The 17,545-nt window shown below is 46.7% G+C and overlaps 5 protein-coding genes across 7 annotated transcripts; 3 read left to right on the top strand and 2 right to left on the bottom strand.

The window, feature by feature from the left end:
* Positions 1-457: 457 nt before the first annotated feature.
* Positions 458-4,073, top strand: BDCG_06171 (mannan polymerase II complex ANP1 subunit). The gene is made up of 4 exons (XM_045421900.1): positions 458-1,670; positions 1,822-2,504; positions 2,583-2,902; positions 2,977-4,073. The coding sequence occupies exons 1-4, from the start codon at positions 1,588-1,590 to the stop codon at positions 3,316-3,318; spliced, it is 1,428 nt and encodes a 475-aa protein (XP_045277661.1). The 5' UTR covers positions 458-1,587; the 3' UTR covers positions 3,319-4,073.
* Positions 4,074-4,199: 126 nt separating this feature from the next.
* BDCG_06170 lies at positions 4,200-8,128 on the top strand. 2 transcript variants are annotated; one of them, XM_045421898.1, is made up of 4 exons: positions 4,200-4,656; positions 4,757-5,556; positions 5,639-5,805; positions 5,956-8,128. In XM_045421898.1, the coding sequence occupies exons 1-4, from the start codon at positions 4,535-4,537 to the stop codon at positions 6,064-6,066; spliced, it is 1,200 nt and encodes a 399-aa protein (XP_045281569.1). In that variant the 5' UTR covers positions 4,200-4,534; the 3' UTR covers positions 6,067-8,128. The 2 variants fall into 2 exon arrangements, with proteins under 2 accessions (XP_045281569.1, XP_045281570.1); XM_045421899.1 differs by having other exon boundaries at positions 4,740-5,556; positions 5,956-8,097.
* Positions 4,631-8,085, bottom strand: BDCG_06169 (uncharacterized protein). Its single transcript, XM_045421897.1, has 2 exons — positions 5,689-8,085; positions 4,631-5,295 (listed from the first exon to the last, which is right to left on the bottom strand). Exon 1 carries the CDS (start codon positions 7,478-7,480, stop codon positions 6,305-6,307), a length of 1,176 nt encoding a protein of 391 aa, XP_045277660.1. The 5' UTR covers positions 7,481-8,085; the 3' UTR covers positions 4,631-5,295; positions 5,689-6,304.
* A 233-nt stretch (positions 8,129-8,361) lies between the features above and the next one.
* BDCG_06168 lies at positions 8,362-13,301 on the top strand. 2 transcript variants are annotated; one of them, XM_045421895.1, is made up of 4 exons: positions 8,362-9,029; positions 9,165-9,609; positions 9,803-10,065; positions 10,133-13,301. In XM_045421895.1, exons 2-4 carry the CDS (start codon positions 9,182-9,184, stop codon positions 12,067-12,069), a joined length of 2,628 nt encoding a protein of 875 aa, XP_045277659.1. In that variant the 5' UTR covers positions 8,362-9,029; positions 9,165-9,181; the 3' UTR covers positions 12,070-13,301. The 2 variants fall into 2 exon arrangements, with proteins under 2 accessions (XP_045277659.1, XP_045281568.1); XM_045421896.1 differs by having other exon boundaries at positions 8,399-9,029; positions 9,129-9,707; positions 10,133-13,047.
* BDCG_06167 (RevA protein) lies at positions 12,875-17,345 on the bottom strand. The gene has a single exon (XM_045421894.1). The coding sequence runs from the start codon at positions 15,988-15,990 to the stop codon at positions 14,848-14,850; it is 1,143 nt and encodes a 380-aa protein (XP_045277658.1). The 5' UTR covers positions 15,991-17,345; the 3' UTR covers positions 12,875-14,847.
* Positions 17,346-17,545: the final 200 nt, after the last annotated feature.

Raw genomic sequence — 17,545 nt, 5'->3', positions numbered from 1 at the left:
CCATTAATAATTAAAAAGATTTAGCCTTAACTAGTTACATATCGCCCAGAAGCTTCAAAATCTTTGAAATCAGCCTCTGTCAGTTTCGAGTCCAGAAATGACACCACGCTACCACACTAGTTGCATTCTGCGACTCCTTATACCGTGTCATGGTGCTCTCACAGCCTCTGAATTATCAATAATGGTTATCTCAATAATCAATCATGTAGATCTTTGCCTTCAGATCAATCTCTTTCTGCTGTCCCATATAATCAATGTCACATAAGGGCATACAAAAATTTGTCAGAGCCATACCTTTTTTCCCCCTTGCGGGTCAGGTTGAAATTTAGAGGTTGGCTGGCGAGACTAAACGGCGTTAAGCACGCTTATAGCGGCAAATCCCACTCCCAACCGGCGCCAACTCCCCCGTGCTTACGGTGCGCGGATAACTGTAAAACTCAAAAAGTACTACATGTACTGTCCATGTACAGTACAAACGAAATGAAAATCAATAATCCGCTGTATTGCCATTATTATTAAATCACGTTGCAGGTTTTCAAAGAACTAAGACGGGCGCCAGAACAGTTCATGCAACTGCCTAGAATTGTGCAGGGGCAATTCACGTAAAGTACATTTGCCCTCCTTCAAGTTCAGTTGAGCTGCGTCTTGAAAAGGGGCGAGGGAGCGGTTGAATAGTAAGGACATTCATGTTGACTCTTGAGCAGTTGTAACATAGCATTGAAGAAACAAGAGTTATGTGGCTGCGGGATTGCAGCCGCCCCCTGAGAGGCTAGCAGAACAACCACTATGTTTCAGAGCAGCCCAGGGTCCCATCAGGCCAACCAGCGACGCTCCCTTCTGCAGCAGCACCTAGCAGAGTGGACACAAACTCCGGAGTATTTCTTCAAAAATTGCGCTATCTGGCTAGTTGGACTACTAATTTTCTGCTGGCCAACCACAGCCTCGTATGCTCTGGCTGACGTAACAATTCAGTCAGTCGGGCTCGGATCAACTTCCACTCCGAGACCCCTGCCGTGATTTCATCTTGAAATCTGCCCAGGTGCCGAAACCAAAAGAAATGACACCGTTGCTGCTCGCACACACTGTTGCTTGCAGAGGATCCGGGTTGTTTTTCTCGATCTTTTGTCGCCTATATGCTTTCTGTTTCCGTGTGACTAGACATACCCTGGGTATCTGAAAGCTGTTACCCGACGCTATACACCTGATCTTTCTACCACCCTCCAATTACCCCAGATAACTATCTCTTAAAAGCCGCAGCGCTCTTGACCTTCGCTGCAGCCAATACGACAGACACATTTACCCCCTATGGGAAGCGGTTTTGAGTAATCCAATTTTTTCTTAATTTTTTGAATTTGGTTCTCTCTGGGCCGTGGGCGCAACTCCGCAATAGAGAACCCACGCAGATCCGGTAGTGGAACAATTTTCTCAGACCCAAGGGTGTGTGTGGCCTCTGATATAATATATACACATATATATATACAACCGGCCGTTCCTAGACTTCCAGCTCCTGCCCGTTCAACCCGCGAGGCTGGGGCAGCTGCTATCTGTGGGAATTACTTTTTCATACATGCTGTTCGTTTGGGAGGGATGAAGGGGCATTCTCCCTACTCGAATGGTTACACCGCCTACCCGCGCGGGGAGGGCGGGACTTTCTCGATATCACCTCATAGGTACGTTGTTATTCTCTGTGCCTATAGAAAGACAACAAAAATGGCGAGAAGCGTTTTGTCATTTCCCTTACTGCAGGCAGGTGTTATGATTGGCGCGTTGTGTGAACGAGTTTGACTAATTCCAATACATACCTTTTCTCCTTCAAAATAGATTTCAACCACGCTCACATTCTGCGTTGCGCCGAAGACAACAGCTCATACAACGGCTATGCGTCCTTGGCGGCTTTTCGTTCTTTATTTTACTTTTAATTTTCCCCTCCTGGCGAGCTGCGATATTAGGAACTATAACGTTTGGTCTCTTCTCTTCCGTCGACGACTTTCAACCGGAGACCGTCAGATACTATGACCTCTCAGACTTTCAAGGAACTGCCCGGGGCTGGGAACGACAGGAGCGAGTCCTCCTCTGCACACCCCTTAGAGACGCGGAGCCACATCTACCCGTGTTCTTTTCCCATCTACGAAATTTTACCTATCCACATCACCTCATAGATCTCGCCTTTCTCGTTTCCGATTCGAAAGACAACACGCTTGAGACCCTTACAAAAATGCTTGAGGAATTGCAGGATGATCCAGACCCTAAACAGCATTACGGAGAGATATCCGTGATTGAGAAGGATTTTGGACAGAAGGTCAAACAAGACGTGGAAAGCAGGCATGGCTTTGCTGCACAGGCGTCCCGAAGAAAACTTATGGCCCAAGCGAGGAATTGGCTGTTGAGTGCCACTCTGCGCCCAACACACAGTTGGGTATATTGGAGAGATGCTGATGTGGAAACTGCGCCTTTCACTATTTTGGAGGATTTAATGAGGCATAACAAGGATATTATTGTACCAAGTGAGTTTGGCCCATGGGCGTACCTTTATATACGTCTATACATTCATCGTTCCCAGGCCACTGACTTTTAAACGGCAGACGTTTGGCGGCCTCTTCCCGATTGGCTTGGTGGAGAACAACCCTACGACTTGAACTCGTGGAAAGAATCAGAGACCGCACTGGCCCTGGCGGATTCTCTAGACGAGGATGCTGTCATTGTGGAAGGCTATGCGGAGTATGCTACTTGGCGCCCGCACTTGGCATATCTCAGAGACCCCTATGGAGACCCCGATATGGAAATGGACCTCGATGGTGTGGGTGGCGTGAGCATCCTAGCCAAGGCTAGGGTATTCCGCTCCGGTGTCCATTTCCCGGCATTTAGCTTCGAGAAGCATGCGGAGACCGAGGCGTTTGGAAAGGTGAGTTTATATAATTGTTTTACAAAAAATTTTCTCTTGCTTTCCACATCTAACTTTCTTGACGTTGAAAACAGATGGCTAAGCGTATGAAATTCTCCGTCGTCGGCCTGCCCCACTACACCATCTGGCATCTCTACGAGCCGAGTCTGGACGACATCAGGCACATGGAGGAGATGGAGCGAGAGCGCAAGGCGCGCGAAGCGGAGGAGAAGGAGAAAGCCGAGCGAGCAAAGTTTGTGCAGGAACAATTTAAAGACACGAGGGACGAGTGGGCGAAGGATGGTGAGGCTATCAAAGATATTTTGAAGAAGGATGAGCTGGCAAAGAAGGGGGAGAAAAAGGACGAGAAGAAGCAGAACGTCGGAAAGAGGAGTAATTCTGGAGGCGAGGGTGTGGGTCAGCAACAGCAACAATAGCAAAACCGGAAACGAGAACAACTACCACGAGCGGAGAAGGAAGATAGCGCTGCGCCTGTGCGGGTGGGCCGGAGATGATAATGAAGTCGGAATGTGTGCGTGTTGCGTGTGTCTAGATAATCTATATACCTTCCTCATGCTAGAGACCTGAGAGTTTCTAGCATGCTGCTATTTTATTACTTGTCTTGCTCTCGATCCTACGTCGATTTTTTACCCCTTATTGGTTTCATTCTTGTGTTGCCCAATCCGTGTTATAAGTCTGATATACAATAATACTTATAATCCAGTAGCCCCCTTTTGGTTGTTCTCTACTTCTGATATCATTTGAATTCTTCCGCTCTTTTCCTTCCCTAGAGCGCAAGGCAAGGTACAAACTAAGCAATGAATCAATCGAAATCAAAGCCGTCAAGACAAACTCCCATTTGTGACTCGCTCATACGCACTCTTTCCATCCCTGCGTGGCACGCCTACAGGAAATATCCAACAAGGAGGAGATTAAAGAAGCAAAATCACAGTATAGTATTGTTCAAAAAGTACCTATTGATGTATTTTTATAACAGCTTATTATTATCATTGTTTCTATTTTTACTTCTCACTGTTATTAATGTCATTTTTTTCCCTCCCTGTTACATTTTATTTCGCAAATGTATGTCTATCACTTGTAGTCTTGTTCTCTCTCTCCTTTTTGTTATATACCTCTACTCCGTATAGTCTGTAAGATAGGAGTGCAGCCACTCAAGAGCATCTCATTTTCGACGCTGTTTTAACCATACGGGAAGAACGTAGGGTTAATTTACGGTGATTACACCGTGGATCCACCATTCCACCCGTGTCACGTGTCGCCGATCGTAACACATGTTCCACCATTATATTCGACGACACGTCGCCGAATATTAAACGTCAAGATAGCGTTGAGACGGCGCAGGACTTCCTAACACCATCATGACACTTACTCAGTAACTGTGTAATTGGCAGATGCCACCATCAGAATACTACTAAGATACTAGTTAGGTTTTAGCCGCGCGCCGCTCGAAACCATAAAAAGACGCGCCCCTAATTAATCACGCAATTTAGCCCCGCGGCTATAGCTCCGAGTCCCACCCACGGCGAAAAGAAGATCAAGATACAAACCAGATACCTTAAATTTCCCTATCTTATATCAGATTTAATCGTGGAATCGATAATTATTCGAGTGAACTGAGCGGAGCGAATAACGATGGCAAAGCTCACGGGACGAGCGCTTGACTTTACACACACGAGCCCGCAACACGCTCTCAAGCTCGTGGAATTACCACCCGAATTGGCGGAGCTGATTTCCTCTGGGAAGACTGGATCTCCGTACGCATATACCACATTTCAATAGATTATTACCAATAAATAATTCCTATGAACCATTGCGCTTTCCACTAACCACGTCCAAGTCAATCAAAAACCGTAGTCTCTACTTAAAATCCGCCCCGCCATCGTCTTCATCTGCCCCGTCGTCATCCACCGATGCCTACGTAAACCTCTGTACGACTACCCAAACCTACATGGTCCGACATGTCCACTCCTCAAACTGCATATACCTCATCCAACCCGCCCCTTCTACCCAGCCGGAGCCGCAACAGGCGACAGGAGAAACGCCTCGTCACCACATCACAACCATCGCCAAATGCAATGCCACGCTCGAACTCGTGAAGCTGGATAGCAACCCATATTCCGCACTTCCGTATCTCCAGCGCTCACTGCGCGTGTATAGTGGTACGCACGCTGAGGAGGACGCGGATGTTGATATGAGCGACGCCGGCAATGGCAATGGCACTGGGGCAGTATCTACTGCTATTGCTACTGAAACCGCTGGCGATAAGAGTTCCATTGTGCAAAGGGAGCGGCGACGAGCTATTACAAAGGTATTTGGCGATGTCCCATTTTCGCCGGTGGAGTGTGAGCGGGGCTGGGTGGAGGTGTGCGGGTTTGTACACAAAGCGCGTCACTCTGGTGGTGGTGGTGATGATGGTCGATTAGCTTGTTGGAGCCCATCGGCTGTCGTAAAGATTCAAACGTGGAAAAATATTTTGGATGGGGCTGTGTTGCAGGGGATTAATATGGAGAAGCAGTTTTTGGTACAGGATTTGTGGCGGGCTGTTAGGGTGGGGGATGCTGGGTTCCCAAGGCCGTTATTTGATGCGTTGGTGAGGAGGTTAATGGGGGATCCGGCGTCGCTGGGTCTTGGGGAGGTTTATGAGGAGCTCAAATGTAAGGTGGTTGTGAAATTGGGTGTATATTTCTTCTTTTTCTGCCATGGGAGGACTGCTGACATATTTTTGGGGGCTTTTAGGGGCAAGTCTCGATAAAGATACTACGGTGAGCTGGGTTGGGGAAGTTTACCTAGAGGCCAACGCGCCGGATCCAACGATGGCGATTGGTCGCGCGGAATTCTTGGAGAGTTGGAAAGATCTATTGCCGGAGTCTTGGAGGAGCGAAGCTACGTGGGATAATTTGAAGGTACGCATAAGTGTTTCCTGTCCATCTAGAACTGCGCAACTATGTACTGAAATGTACTGTACATACATAAAAATCGGATCTAGAACTTGCTGTATGTATGTGGATAAATTTGGAGTAACAGACTGACAAAGGAACTGCTGAATGACACAGAGCGACTCCCACCAATATCCCGGTCCGGCAAGCGTTTGTTATAAGCCCAGGCTAGAAACTCAGGCTCGTCGTACAGGACTCAAGGCGTGCGTGAAGCATGGAAACCAGTGATAACCAACATCAAATACGATACGGTATGGGGGATTGCCCGCATAAGCCGCAAAAGCAAATATATCGCCACCAGGCTATCTGAGTACTCCTCCCATGGTCTATCGGAATAAGGCTGGAAATAAATGACACCACCCATAAAAAGCATTAGACAATCTCTCAACATAAAAAGGGCGGAAGAGAAACTAAAGACCCATGAGAAGGAGCTTTGAGCTCAACTTCAGGAAACAGCAGCTAAGCGTCAACACCAGGCATACTTCTCGTTCCAATACCAATCAACATCTTCGCCTAGCCCAAGCTGTTTGCCATTCCACTTAAGGCTACATATGCTAGTTTGTTCTCTATGCTCGACTTGCGCAGTCTCACTCAGCATTTTTGCGGCTTTTTCGACGACTGGGGATGGATTCCAAATCTCCACACGGCTCATACCCCACTCATGCGCCTGCAACTGGGCCCGATAGAGTGTTGCAGCCAGCGCTTCGATTACCGCCTTCTCTTCAGCTGGCGAGTTTGGTTCCTCGTATAGCGTCCGCAGGATATATAAAACGTGGTCCTTGTCGGTCTTTCCAAAGTTCCGATTCCAACAGATGAAAACTTTGCGGCTTTCAACGCAAGCGCCCTTCACCTTGGGCACGCCCTTGGCAGGAACCAGAATCTTTGAGTAGAACTCTTCGCGGGCCCAATGCCAGCTCAAAGCTGCATAATCTGGCACAAAGCCAACTTTGGCCTTTTTTGAATTCAATGACGCCTCCCTTAAGACTTGTTTGTACCGCTCAAGTGCTGCATCGGAGCACATGAGGCGTCTGACGTCGTCTGCCTGCATTTCCCTCCCCATGCCCAAATCGACTCCAGGGGTAACCTGCTGTACTCTATCATTTGAGGTAGTTGGGAGACAGATGTGCGACGAAGGGAATGCCTTCCACCCACGTTCCCCATAAAAGTTTTTGCCGATATCCGAGTAGAGGACTGAAAATATGCCTTTCTTCCGCACCGAATTTTCTTGCTGCCATGTGTCCAGCTTCTTCGCGAGCTCAGTAATCATCCGCCCACCGTAACCCCGACGGCGAAACTCTGGTTTTGAAAAGACGCTTCCAACACCGTGGGCAATGATCTGCTCGACCTCACCGCCATGAGCTAACCAGGCGCGTTTGCCAAACGACTCGCAGCTGCTGAGAATGGGACGGTTATCGGGGGGAAGATGACGGTCTACGAGGATCCATTGGGTCATTGCGCCGTCCTTGGTCATGTCCTGATTCATGAGGTGATTCTCGCGCTGAATATATTGATCAGGATCCAATAGACCTCTCCATTCCCGGCTATTTGCTTTCAGACATTGGATGCGCTCTGCGGTGGTGGGGACGACGAGAGTGAGGTCCGGGGAGTCTGAGGGGGGCAGGTAGCAATCGGAGGACCCCATGGCTTGGGGTTCTGTTTGAGCTATTGGTTTCTCTTATTTCTTCCTTTATTTTTGATTAAAGACGAGCCGCGCTCTGTGAGTGGGGTATATTGTTGTGTTGATATAAGTTTATATGTATAGCAAATTTCATCAGTCCTAGGATCTCGACGAGCTGGATGAAGGGGCGTTGTAGAAATACAAAGCTACCCAGGCAGGTTTTATATCTTCGACAGGGATTCAAAAGAAGCAAGGGAGCGCCGTCTCTGATTCGTGCAAATGGCCGAATAGAAGACCTGGTGATGCATGCACAAGTGCGCCGCCGTTCCTAGGCAGTCGTCTCCCTGTCAAGGGACAGAATAAGGAACACCCACAAAGCGGGTCTCCAGTCGTCGGCTATTTTCGGTCCCTCTAAAAGGACATACACTAGCTAGACATTGATGATATATTACTAATCAACATTGATATCTGTCCAGCGCAGCTCTCTCAGGAACAGCTCTCTGTAGGGGCAAAACTGAGTTCAGGCTGGGGCTAGTGGTTAAGACTGGGCTGGTAGCTATGCGCTTGTATAGTATGAAAAACCACCACTATTTTGAATATTTTGAATGTAACATAGGTGTGAGTCGACGTATGAAATATCCTTCACTTGTTAGTGGACTGTGTTTTAAAGGAGTGTAATCGGGCCGAAAGTTCTTCCGCCAAGAGTTGGGGTCTGGTTCCCCCGCTTAATCGGTGCCTGGTTCCGATGGAAAGCGACGTCATCCGGGGACGGACCCAGGGTTAAGCCTTCCCGATTCGGGTTTCGGCCAGGAATCATCAGGCCCGGGGAAGCTGCTTAGTCACCCGTCGCGCGTCAGCAAACGACGCTGAAAGTCACATGATTATGCTAAGCCTAGATTGGAAGTTTTTGACTCCATGGACGGACAACGACATCGTCGTTCGTTGCTCTTCATGGTGGGACAACAGCGCCCCAAGCACAAGTTGAAATGGGAATCAACATGGTCTGGCTGTGAAGTTGGTGTCTGTAGTTGTCCCCGCCACGCGGATAGGATTTCCAACATTCTCTATGCATCTCTGACTAACAAAGGGAAATCCAAGATTCGAGGTTCGAGGTGCCAGGCTGAGTCTCAAGGACGTGAAAAGCATGAATGAATGATTTGCGTCTGGATCTTCTTACCGCGAACCTCCTCGCCTCCACCACTCCACCAGCTAGTTCTTGACACTTCGCAGGTAGAGGGACTCAGCTCCAGCATCTATATTTGCAGCTCTGGAGGCTGCTTCACTTCTTCATTAACTAGGGCTTCTGTTCTTCTTAGACCCTACCCCTAGTCTTGTTCATCGCCTTAAGTGCAAGCTTCAATCCCCTAATCTTCAAGGAGCATAAGCTCTTCGATCTATCTCAGGAGCTGACTACTGTTTCATCCTACCCTGTCAGGCTTGGTAAATGAGGGCAGCGGGTGTCGATGATATCAGATACATTTTCTCCCATTCTGGATATCCAGCTGCCAAGTTGTGTGCACCTTTGTTTACAAGTACAGAGGCCTTTTTCCATTTGTATCATTGGAATCTCTTGGTATGTGGATTCACTTTCCTATATTTCTTCTCTCTTTATTTCTTTTATTTATTTATTATTTTATTTTTTGTCGTCCCTGCTCTGAGAGAAAATTTTTAGTTAACAACCACCAACCTTTTATTTCGGAGATCACAGCGCCTAAGCTATGAGCCATGAAACGAAAGCTCACTGAGATTATAGACCTCACGGGTGATGATGAAAATGGCGCCATCAAGGTGCCAAGGTCAAGTGGTGCTTCCCGCCTGGGTCAACCACGAGCCCGATCAACCTCTCCACAAAACAGAAATGACCAGATGTATGCTCGAGTCGCGACCATTTTCCCGAGTATCAGCTTCAAGTATGTTGGACAGCTTTACAAGCGTCTCGCGTTTGTCAACCCAGGCGTTGAGGTGGAGGAAGCTTTGGTCCACCTTATCATGGATTTGGGTCCATACCCCAAAGAAGAAGAAGAAGAAGTAGTAGCAAAACTCGAAAAGCTCCCACAAAATATTCCGCGAAAGTCTCAGCAATCAACTAGTTCCAAGAGAGCCTGGGGCAGAGACGATGGGGTCATTCGGGGCAAGTCTTACTACCGAGATAGGTAGGCCAAATTCCATTCCTGGTATAGTCTCACTGGCGGCTCTTTGTTTATATCCCTGGAAACTTCGGGATTAACCTAGAGCATCTATAAATCACAGGGTAGTTTCATTTTACAAACACTTTTCACTCTAATTTGGCTTTATTTCGTGTTACTATTATTTTTATTATTATTATAAATAGCTAACATCTGTCAGTCAATATCTGTTAGAGCAAAATTTCCCTAAAATTCGTCCAGAGTACATACGCTTTGTGCTACAGTCTCAGAAATCGTTGTTCGCTGCTTATGCAAGCCTAGACGAATCCGAAAACATACCCAATATGACGAATCCTCTTCCTTTACATCGACAACGCAGCAATCAGGGCCCCGTCGAACTGGTACGGCAGCCAGATATTCCGATGAATTCTGATATATTGCGTGAACTCCAGGATGCTTTAGAAGAGCGACGGAAAAGGGAAGGTATGGGACATTTCAAATCCAGACAACCAAACCCTGATCTCGTGCCCACTAGCTAACCCCATTTTAGAGTCACGTCAACGGGAAAAAGAGTTGGCTAAATTGGATGCCGAAAAAGAAGCGACATGCATTGCGCAGGGTAATGTCATGGAATGCAAATGTTGTTATACCGATGTCCCCATAATTCATATGATACCTTGTGCAGGGGAAAATATCCACTTCTTCTGCAAGGAATGTGTCAGATCCACTGCAAAATCCCAAATTGGTGTCATGAAATATGAAGTGAATTGCATGGACATAAGCGGCTGTGGTGCTGGCTTCGACAAACAGATTCTAGCCAAGGTTTTAGGTGACCCACTGATGAAGAAATTAGAACAGCTTCAGCAGCGCGACGAGATTGCAAGAGCAGAGCTTGAGGGTCTACATGATTGTCCCTTTTGTGACTTCAAAGCTATATGCCCACCGATTGAAATGGGTGATTGCCAATTCTATTGCCAGAACCCAGCCTGCAGAAAAGTGAGCTGTCGTCGTTGCGGCCTAGCAGCTCACAGCCCACAAACCTGCGAGCAGGCCAATGACAAGAAAACACCCGCAAGACAGAAAATTGAGGAGGCGATGAGTGAAGCACTTATCAGGACCTGCCCTAATCCAAAGTGCAAGGTTAAAATAATCAAGGAAGATGGCTGCAACAAAATGACGTGCGTGAAGTGCCGCTCGGTAATGTGCTACGTCTGCAAGAAGGCCATCACAACGGAGGGGTACAGGCATTTTAACAAACGTCCAAATAGTTGTCCCCTCCATGACGGCAGGTCCAATAGTCGCCATTTCGAGGAGGTTTCAAGTGCGCACAAGAAAGCGATAGATGAGGTCATGAAGGCCAATCCGCAGTTGAATATCGAGGAATTAGCGGTCGAGGCCCCCAAGAACGAACATCACAAGTCGGTGGATCATCGCAGGTATCTACAACATCTACGGAATCAGCAACAGCATTACAACGATCTGCTCAGAAGGAGGCAGAATCCAGGCGCGCCAGCAAATCCAGCCCAACCTGGTGCTGCTGGCCCTGCGCATGTTCCCATGTATGCCGCAGTCAATCACAACCATCCATTAGCTGTGGCCTACCCCCAAGCAATTCCGGTCCCAAACGGAGCCAACCAGTTTCTTCATTTTAGAGGAGATATGGAACAGATGAACACAGTAGAACAGCCGCCCCATCCAACCCATCAGCCGATTGTCCGGCAAGATCCTCAGCAACCTCACATCTGGAATCACGGGTGGGATTTTCATTTTATCCCGCCAGCTGCGGCTCCAGTTCCAGTTCCATTTCCGCACGTTCCTAGCGTTCATCCACAGCAATATAATCATGGTCACCATCAACATTACCACTATCAATATGATCATCTTGGCTATCCAGTGCAAGGAACACCGATGCCGCAGCAACGAGTCTCCGCCGCCCGGAAGGATCAGAACCAGAACCAGAACCAGAATGGGAATCAAAATCAGAATCTGAGGCTAAATCAACCCCGAGATATCAATCAAGCTCAACAACATTCACCACCTCAGCCCCAGCTCAAAAATCCTCAAGGTCCACCTAAATTCCGAATACACTCCAATCTTCGCTTTCCTCTGTCCGCGCCCCCGCCGGCACCCCAGCCTGTGATGTCCACGCTTCCCAACTCATTCGGACCGATCCCATCCCTTAATCCACATCCACAGTGGAATCAGCAACTGAACAAGCCCCTTGTTATGCGCGGCGTTCCGGACAAGACTCAGTCTCATAATCAAACAGTGTTGACCCAGCCATCTCCACTACCCACCCAACCTACACACATGCAGGCAAGACCGGCTGTTCCAGGCCAGCGTATTGCCTCCAATAATAACATCAACATCAACCACACTAATAACAACAACAACAACAATAATGATCCTCATCACATTAATAGACCGATCTTCCGCTACCCGGTTGACGTACCTGATCGCGGCCTGGGGGAGTTTCCGTACAATTAAACCCTCGTTCACTGGCTAGTTCTATGCGTTGGATATATGATAGGTCAGGGGATGAAAACCGACCTTTTCTTTTGATTTAATACTCATCTGCCACAGTTCATGTATTTTTCGCGTTTCCTCTCCATTTCCTCTGCTTCTTTCTTGCATTCAAATCTAAACTCCAAGTTCATATGTTCAATAAGCAAGGCGTTTGTTTGCAATGTGTGTTGTCAGCATGTCTTAGGGGCATTGGGTGATTCGTTTGTTTTGTTATTTTAGAAGTATATACTTTTTTATCTTCTCATTTTTGCACCCTACTTTTCTTCTTGCCTATTATTTCGTTATATTTGGGTCGGATCTTGGGTTGGATTTCGGGTTCTGAAAACGATTTTAACCCCCCCGCTTTCAACTATACCCCTTCTTCTTTCCTCCATTTCTTTTTTCTTTTCTTCTTTGTCTTTTCTTTCTATATTTTGCCTTTCCTTCTTTTCTAATTCTTTTCTGGATTGTCAGCCACGCCATCATTTGGACTTGCTTGTTCTGCATGCTTCAATGGCGGGAATAGATATCCGTATTAGATATCCTGTATCATCCTCAATTGCTACCCTTTTATTTTATTACTTTATTCCAATATTATTTCTTCTGCCGTCCCCGCCCCTTCCTGTCCATCTCCTTCATCCCACTCCCCCGATTTCTGTTCCATAAAAATATCCCTCTCCCATCGAAATGCGCTACTCTGGCCCAACCGCACCTGGAGACGGGACGACTCTACAGCTACAACTTGTTCATTCATTTCCGGTGAATTAAGTTATACTGAAACCTGAATAAAACGTTTAACAATTGAGATCATTAATTTCTATAATGCAAGACATCTCAATTCCGAAAAGTCAGAAAGCCCATTCAAAATATTTCTCTCTTCTCCCGGCCGCGCTGCCAGCCCGGATTCTTCTTGAACTTACGGTTTCGTCCTGCCATCTTTCCTCCATTTCTTGTACTAGCTTCATCTCAAGCTTAAAAGAAAAATAATTGTAAAACGTAGGTAAAAAGGGTAAAATGTTTTGATAATGTTGCTGATAGCTCTGTTGTGCAGAGGATGTTCAGAAAAATATAACCGAGACTCCCCCCCTCCCTCCCTCCACCTTATCCAGAAATACCTCATAAGCAAGTATATGAAAGAGAAGGACGATGGCAACGCTCATAAAAGAAATGTGATCAAAAGAAACATGATTGAAATATCTGATATTCTTGTTCCCTCTCGCTCTCAACTTCTTCATTGCATATCATCGTTTCATTCAACCCCTCCGCTCCCCCCCTTTTTTTTTGGAAGAAGAAGAAAAAAAAAAAGAAGAAAAAAAAAAGAAAAAGAAAAAAGGGGTTCATCATATCAATGGAAACTGCAACAACTGCCCGTGTCAGCCTGAGCTATCTATCTATCTGAAAAGAAAAGAACAAGGATAAATGGAAATGATAAAAACAAAAACAAAAACCATCAGCAGTAGACAATCAATCAATGTTCCTGAAAACACAGTTGCAGTGCTTGGAGGGATAAAAGGGAAGAAAGGGAGAAAGGAGAAGAGAAGAGAGATAAAGGAATACCTCTCATTTTCTCATACTGTTTACTCAAATTTTATTCCTTCATCTCTCTTCCCTTCTCTTCTTCACTCTCCCCTTTTACCCCTCCAAGCACTGCAACTGTGTTTTCAGGAACATTGATTGATTATCTATCACTGACAGTTTTTGTTTTTGTTTTTGTCATTTTCATTCATCCTTGTTCTTTTCTTTTCAGATAGATAGATAGCTCAGGCTGACGCGGGCGGTTGTTGCAGTTTCCATTGATATGATGAACCCCTTTTTTCCTTTTTTTTTTCTTCCTTGGATTTTTGAATTTTTCTTCTCCTGACAATTTCGAGGGGGGGCGTTTACGTGACACTTGACACTTGATAGGACATATGACCTGTAGGAGGGGGGAAATGGATGAAAAATGAAAATGGATTTGAATTTGAAAAGAGGAAGAGAAAGGGAGAAAACAACATTAATGAAAAAGAAAAAGAGAAGAAGACATAAGACTCAGATGTAGAAACAGAAACATAATATGGTGAAATGAAATGAAAAAGGAGAAGGAAAATTGAAGGAAAGTGACCCAACAAAGAAAAGGGTTCAGTATCAATTTGGCCACGAGGACATCTGTTCAGGTGAACAAATGTAAATGAGGGAAAAAGAAACAGGAAAAGAAAAGAAAAGCTGGCTGAGAATGGAGGAAAGAAAGCAGGTTAAGCTAAAATGAGAATAGGGAATGAAATTGATAAGGAAGGAGAGTCGTGCCAGTTGCAGTTTTCAAATAAAGTAACGGGACATAATAAGTAAGATATGTTGTGAGGCCGTCATATACGAAAGGAAAGCGAAAATGTAAACGTAATGAATGATGTGAAAAGGAGGGAAAGGGGAAGAAAGAATATATTAGCTACGGCGAGGAGGGGCAGGGGAAAATATGAGATGGATGAATGACAGTGAGAATGTAAGGAACGTGAATGCAACGAACGGTTAACTTAGACGACTCGGAATCAAAGGAAACCGCTGAGCAAAAGAAAACAGAACAAAACAATATCAAAATCCATCAACAGCAAAGTGATTTTTTGTCACTTTTTTAAATTCTATAAGAAAAAAATAATTGTGTCAAATTGAGAAACGGAGAAAGGTCTCCATTCCATTTCCTATCAGCCTCCAAATCAGAAAATAAAATAAAATTGACCTCCCTTTAATGTTAATGTCAATTTCAAATTCCAATTACCAATTCCAGGTTCATGGTGGATGTTCCGCCCGAATCCGATCCAGCTCTTCAAACTTCCCCTTTGCCTCCTCAACCCACACTTCCAACTTCATCTCTCCAGCATCCACCGTCCGGACGGGCACCGTTTTCGCCCGGCCGCGCGAGCCGCGCCTGCTGCCATTCATCTCACCGCCTCTATTCCGGGCCGTAGTACTGCTGTTGTCGAAGGAGTTGTCATTGTCATTGCCGTTACCAGTGCCGGTGGGATTCAGGTGGCGGGTTGTATTATTATTACTATTAGGCTTAGTGTTGTTCAGGTCAACTTTTCTATCGGGCTCAGCGGCGATCCAGAGTTGTTCCTCTTTGGTGACGCCGGCGGGGCTGTCAGCGTTGTTGCGCAGGACGATGTGGAGGGTGGGCGTGTATTCTTCATCGCGGGGGAGAGGAGTTAAGCGAGCACAGGCAGAGGCGAGTCTGGCTAGGACGGCGCGGAATTGGGCTTCGAGGTCGATGGGGGCGGGGCGGGGATGAGTTTGGGGCTTTGTAGTTGATGGTAGTTGTTGTTCTTGTTGATCAGCAGACGAGGAGTTCTCGAATGGAGTGTGGATGTCACTAGCCGGCACCTCTGGTATCTGGGTCATGTCGAAGGTATATCTCTCGAGAGGGCGGTTGGTGCTGGCGGAGAGAATGACGACGGAGACAGCAGCGACGGAGCATTTTAGTAGTTGGGCCTCGACGGCAGCACAGGCATCAGTTACCCAGGTGCAGACTTTGGGGTGCCTTGACTGTCTGACGGGGTGGTTGAAGTGGCGGACGGGGAGGAAGGTTGGCTGGGGATAGATGGCGCGCAGATATAGGATCTGGTGGATGCTGACAGCCAGGAACGAGGCCACCGAGGAGGCCAGAGCAGCATAGGTATCTGGAAGCGAAGATGTACGGTGATTGTGGGTGTGATTGTTATTGTTGTTATTGTTGCTGTTCGTCGTCGTCGTCGTAGTGGTGGTGGAGGTGGTAGTAGTGATGGTGGTGGTAGTGCTCCCGGCGCAGTTATTATTGTTAGGGGATGGTGCAGGGGCAACAGTCGCGGCGGGTTGGGCGCTGAGGGGGAGGCCGGAGGGGGTAGGGGACAGCCGCAGGTTGCAGCCACTGGCAACGCCCTTGTTGGACTGGGCCATGGCGTCAGAAAAGAAGGGGGTTGTGTTGGTAATAAATAGCTGTAGGGATATTTATTTATCTGCTGATGTATGGATGGATGTATGTATGTATGTATGTATGTCTGTAGAGATATAGGATGTGGGCATTAACTATTCACGGTGTGGGGTGGCGGTGGTACTGGTAGAGGTCACGACAGCAACACTGGCAACCACAGCGACCACGACAACACGAGCCGGAGTAGCGGTGGTTGTGCAAGAGCAGCGGGATAGTGGATTCGGCCTGTGGTTGAGTCCAAGCATTGAGCATCTCTCGCGGGCAACGGTCTGTGACTTGGATATAGGGTTCCCGAAAGCAACAGGGTGTATGTGTATGTGTGTGTGTGTGTGTGTGCGTTAGATGGTGGTTGCTGAGGGTGTGGTGTTGAGGGGAGGGAGGGGCTCTGTTCTGCCTGGCCAGTTAAATATGGCTGAAACAAAGTCTACCTATCTATGGACAGGAGGACACAGACACCAAATCAAGGGCGGTAGCTATTTAGCAGGAGGCGAGCAACAGGCAGTATTTAAGCAAGTAGCAGGAATCGGGGCTTTTTTGTACCTGGGGGTGTAGGCAACGGAGGACAGCTTGGGATCAAGCGAGAGATATAACAAAGAGCGAACAGAGAGCCAATAGCCAAAAAGAAGAAGACGATCCGCGAGAGAAGAAGAGACAGAAACTGACGATCCACCAAAAGCACGAGAGAAGTCCGCTAGTTAACTAGCTAAAACACTAATTCACTCACTCACTCACTCTCTCGCAGCCCTGGTGCAGCAGCAGCAGCAGTGGCAGTGGCAGCAAAAGAAAAACAAAAGGGAAAAGGGAAATATAAGATAGGGGAAATATCAAGAAGAAGAAGAAGAAGAAGAAGAAGAAGAAGTTGTTAAGAGTAAGAAAGTTGCAAACGAAAAGACAAGGAACTAAACACTCCAACTGAGTATCAAGTATCAAGTCAAGCACCACGGTGTAATACAAGTATGGTCAGGTATAGTCAGAAGTGGCTGAGGAGGTAATATTAGTGTGTATGTACATGTACACGTGCATTGTACAGTAACTACATCATACCAGTCCATGGCCGCCATTTCTCTCATCTCTATCCTGTGTGGAAGGGAGAAGAAAGAGATACAAAAGAGACGATGGAGATAGGTCGAGACACAGTTCTGCGAGTATGTATGGGTAGTTATAGATTTGATATCGCGATAGTTATGGATGGATATCTAGATTGAGTATACAGTATACAGAATCCTGATATTTAAATTACAACCCGACTCCTTATTTTTTTGGTTTCTACGCTGTAACTAACTATGTAATATCAAATATATATACATAATATATCCACCGCGTCATTCAATCAAACCTGATATCCGGAATTTCGCTGATGAATATAACTCTCATTCCCAACTCACCTGTTTTCTTCCCAATATTTGTTCTAATGCTTATTTCCGCCAGCCGCTAGAGCTCGAAGCCTTGGAATCAGCTGCTCAAGTGTTTTATTGTGGCTGTTGCACCTGCATCTGTGGAGTGCCTCTAGCAGGGCTAGTA

This window comes from Blastomyces dermatitidis (genome assembly GCF_000003525.1).
Source record: "Blastomyces dermatitidis ER-3 genomic scaffold supercont1.6, whole genome shotgun sequence".
NCBI lineage: Eukaryota > Fungi > Ascomycota > Eurotiomycetes > Onygenales > Ajellomycetaceae > Blastomyces > Blastomyces dermatitidis.
The sequence above is the reverse complement of the archived record's forward strand: the minus strand, read 5'-3'. Positions and strand labels throughout refer to the sequence as shown.

Coding starts and splice junctions, on each gene's coding strand:
- BDCG_06169 (XM_045421897.1), bottom strand. CDS start 7,480: ATGGGGTCCTCCGATTGCTACCTGCCCCCCTCAGACTCCCCGGACCTC.
- BDCG_06167 (XM_045421894.1), bottom strand. CDS start 15,990: ATGGCCCAGTCCAACAAGGGCGTTGCCAGTGGCTGCAACCTGCGGCTG.
- BDCG_06171 (XM_045421900.1), top strand. CDS start 1,588: ATGAAGGGGCATTCTCCCTACTCGAATGGTTACACCGCCTACCCGCGC. Junction 1,671..1,821: donor TTCTCGATATCACCTCATAG/GTACGTTGTTAT, acceptor CCTTCAAAATAG/ATTTCAACCACGCTCACATT. Junction 2,505..2,582: donor CAAGGATATTATTGTACCAA/GTGAGTTTGGCC, acceptor TTTAAACGGCAG/ACGTTTGGCGGCCTCTTCCC.
- BDCG_06168 (XM_045421895.1), top strand. CDS start 9,182: ATGAAACGAAAGCTCACTGAGATTATAGACCTCACGGGTGATGATGAA. Junction 9,610..9,802: donor AAGTCTTACTACCGAGATAG/GTAGGCCAAATT, acceptor AACATCTGTCAG/TCAATATCTGTTAGAGCAAA. Junction 10,066..10,132: donor AGAGCGACGGAAAAGGGAAG/GTATGGGACATT, acceptor ACCCCATTTTAG/AGTCACGTCAACGGGAAAAA.
- BDCG_06170 (XM_045421898.1), top strand. CDS start 4,535: ATGGCAAAGCTCACGGGACGAGCGCTTGACTTTACACACACGAGCCCG. Junction 4,657..4,756: donor TCTGGGAAGACTGGATCTCC/GTACGCATATAC, acceptor CAAAAACCGTAG/TCTCTACTTAAAATCCGCCC. Junction 5,806..5,955: donor CTACGTGGGATAATTTGAAG/GTACGCATAAGT, acceptor TGAATGACACAG/AGCGACTCCCACCAATATCC.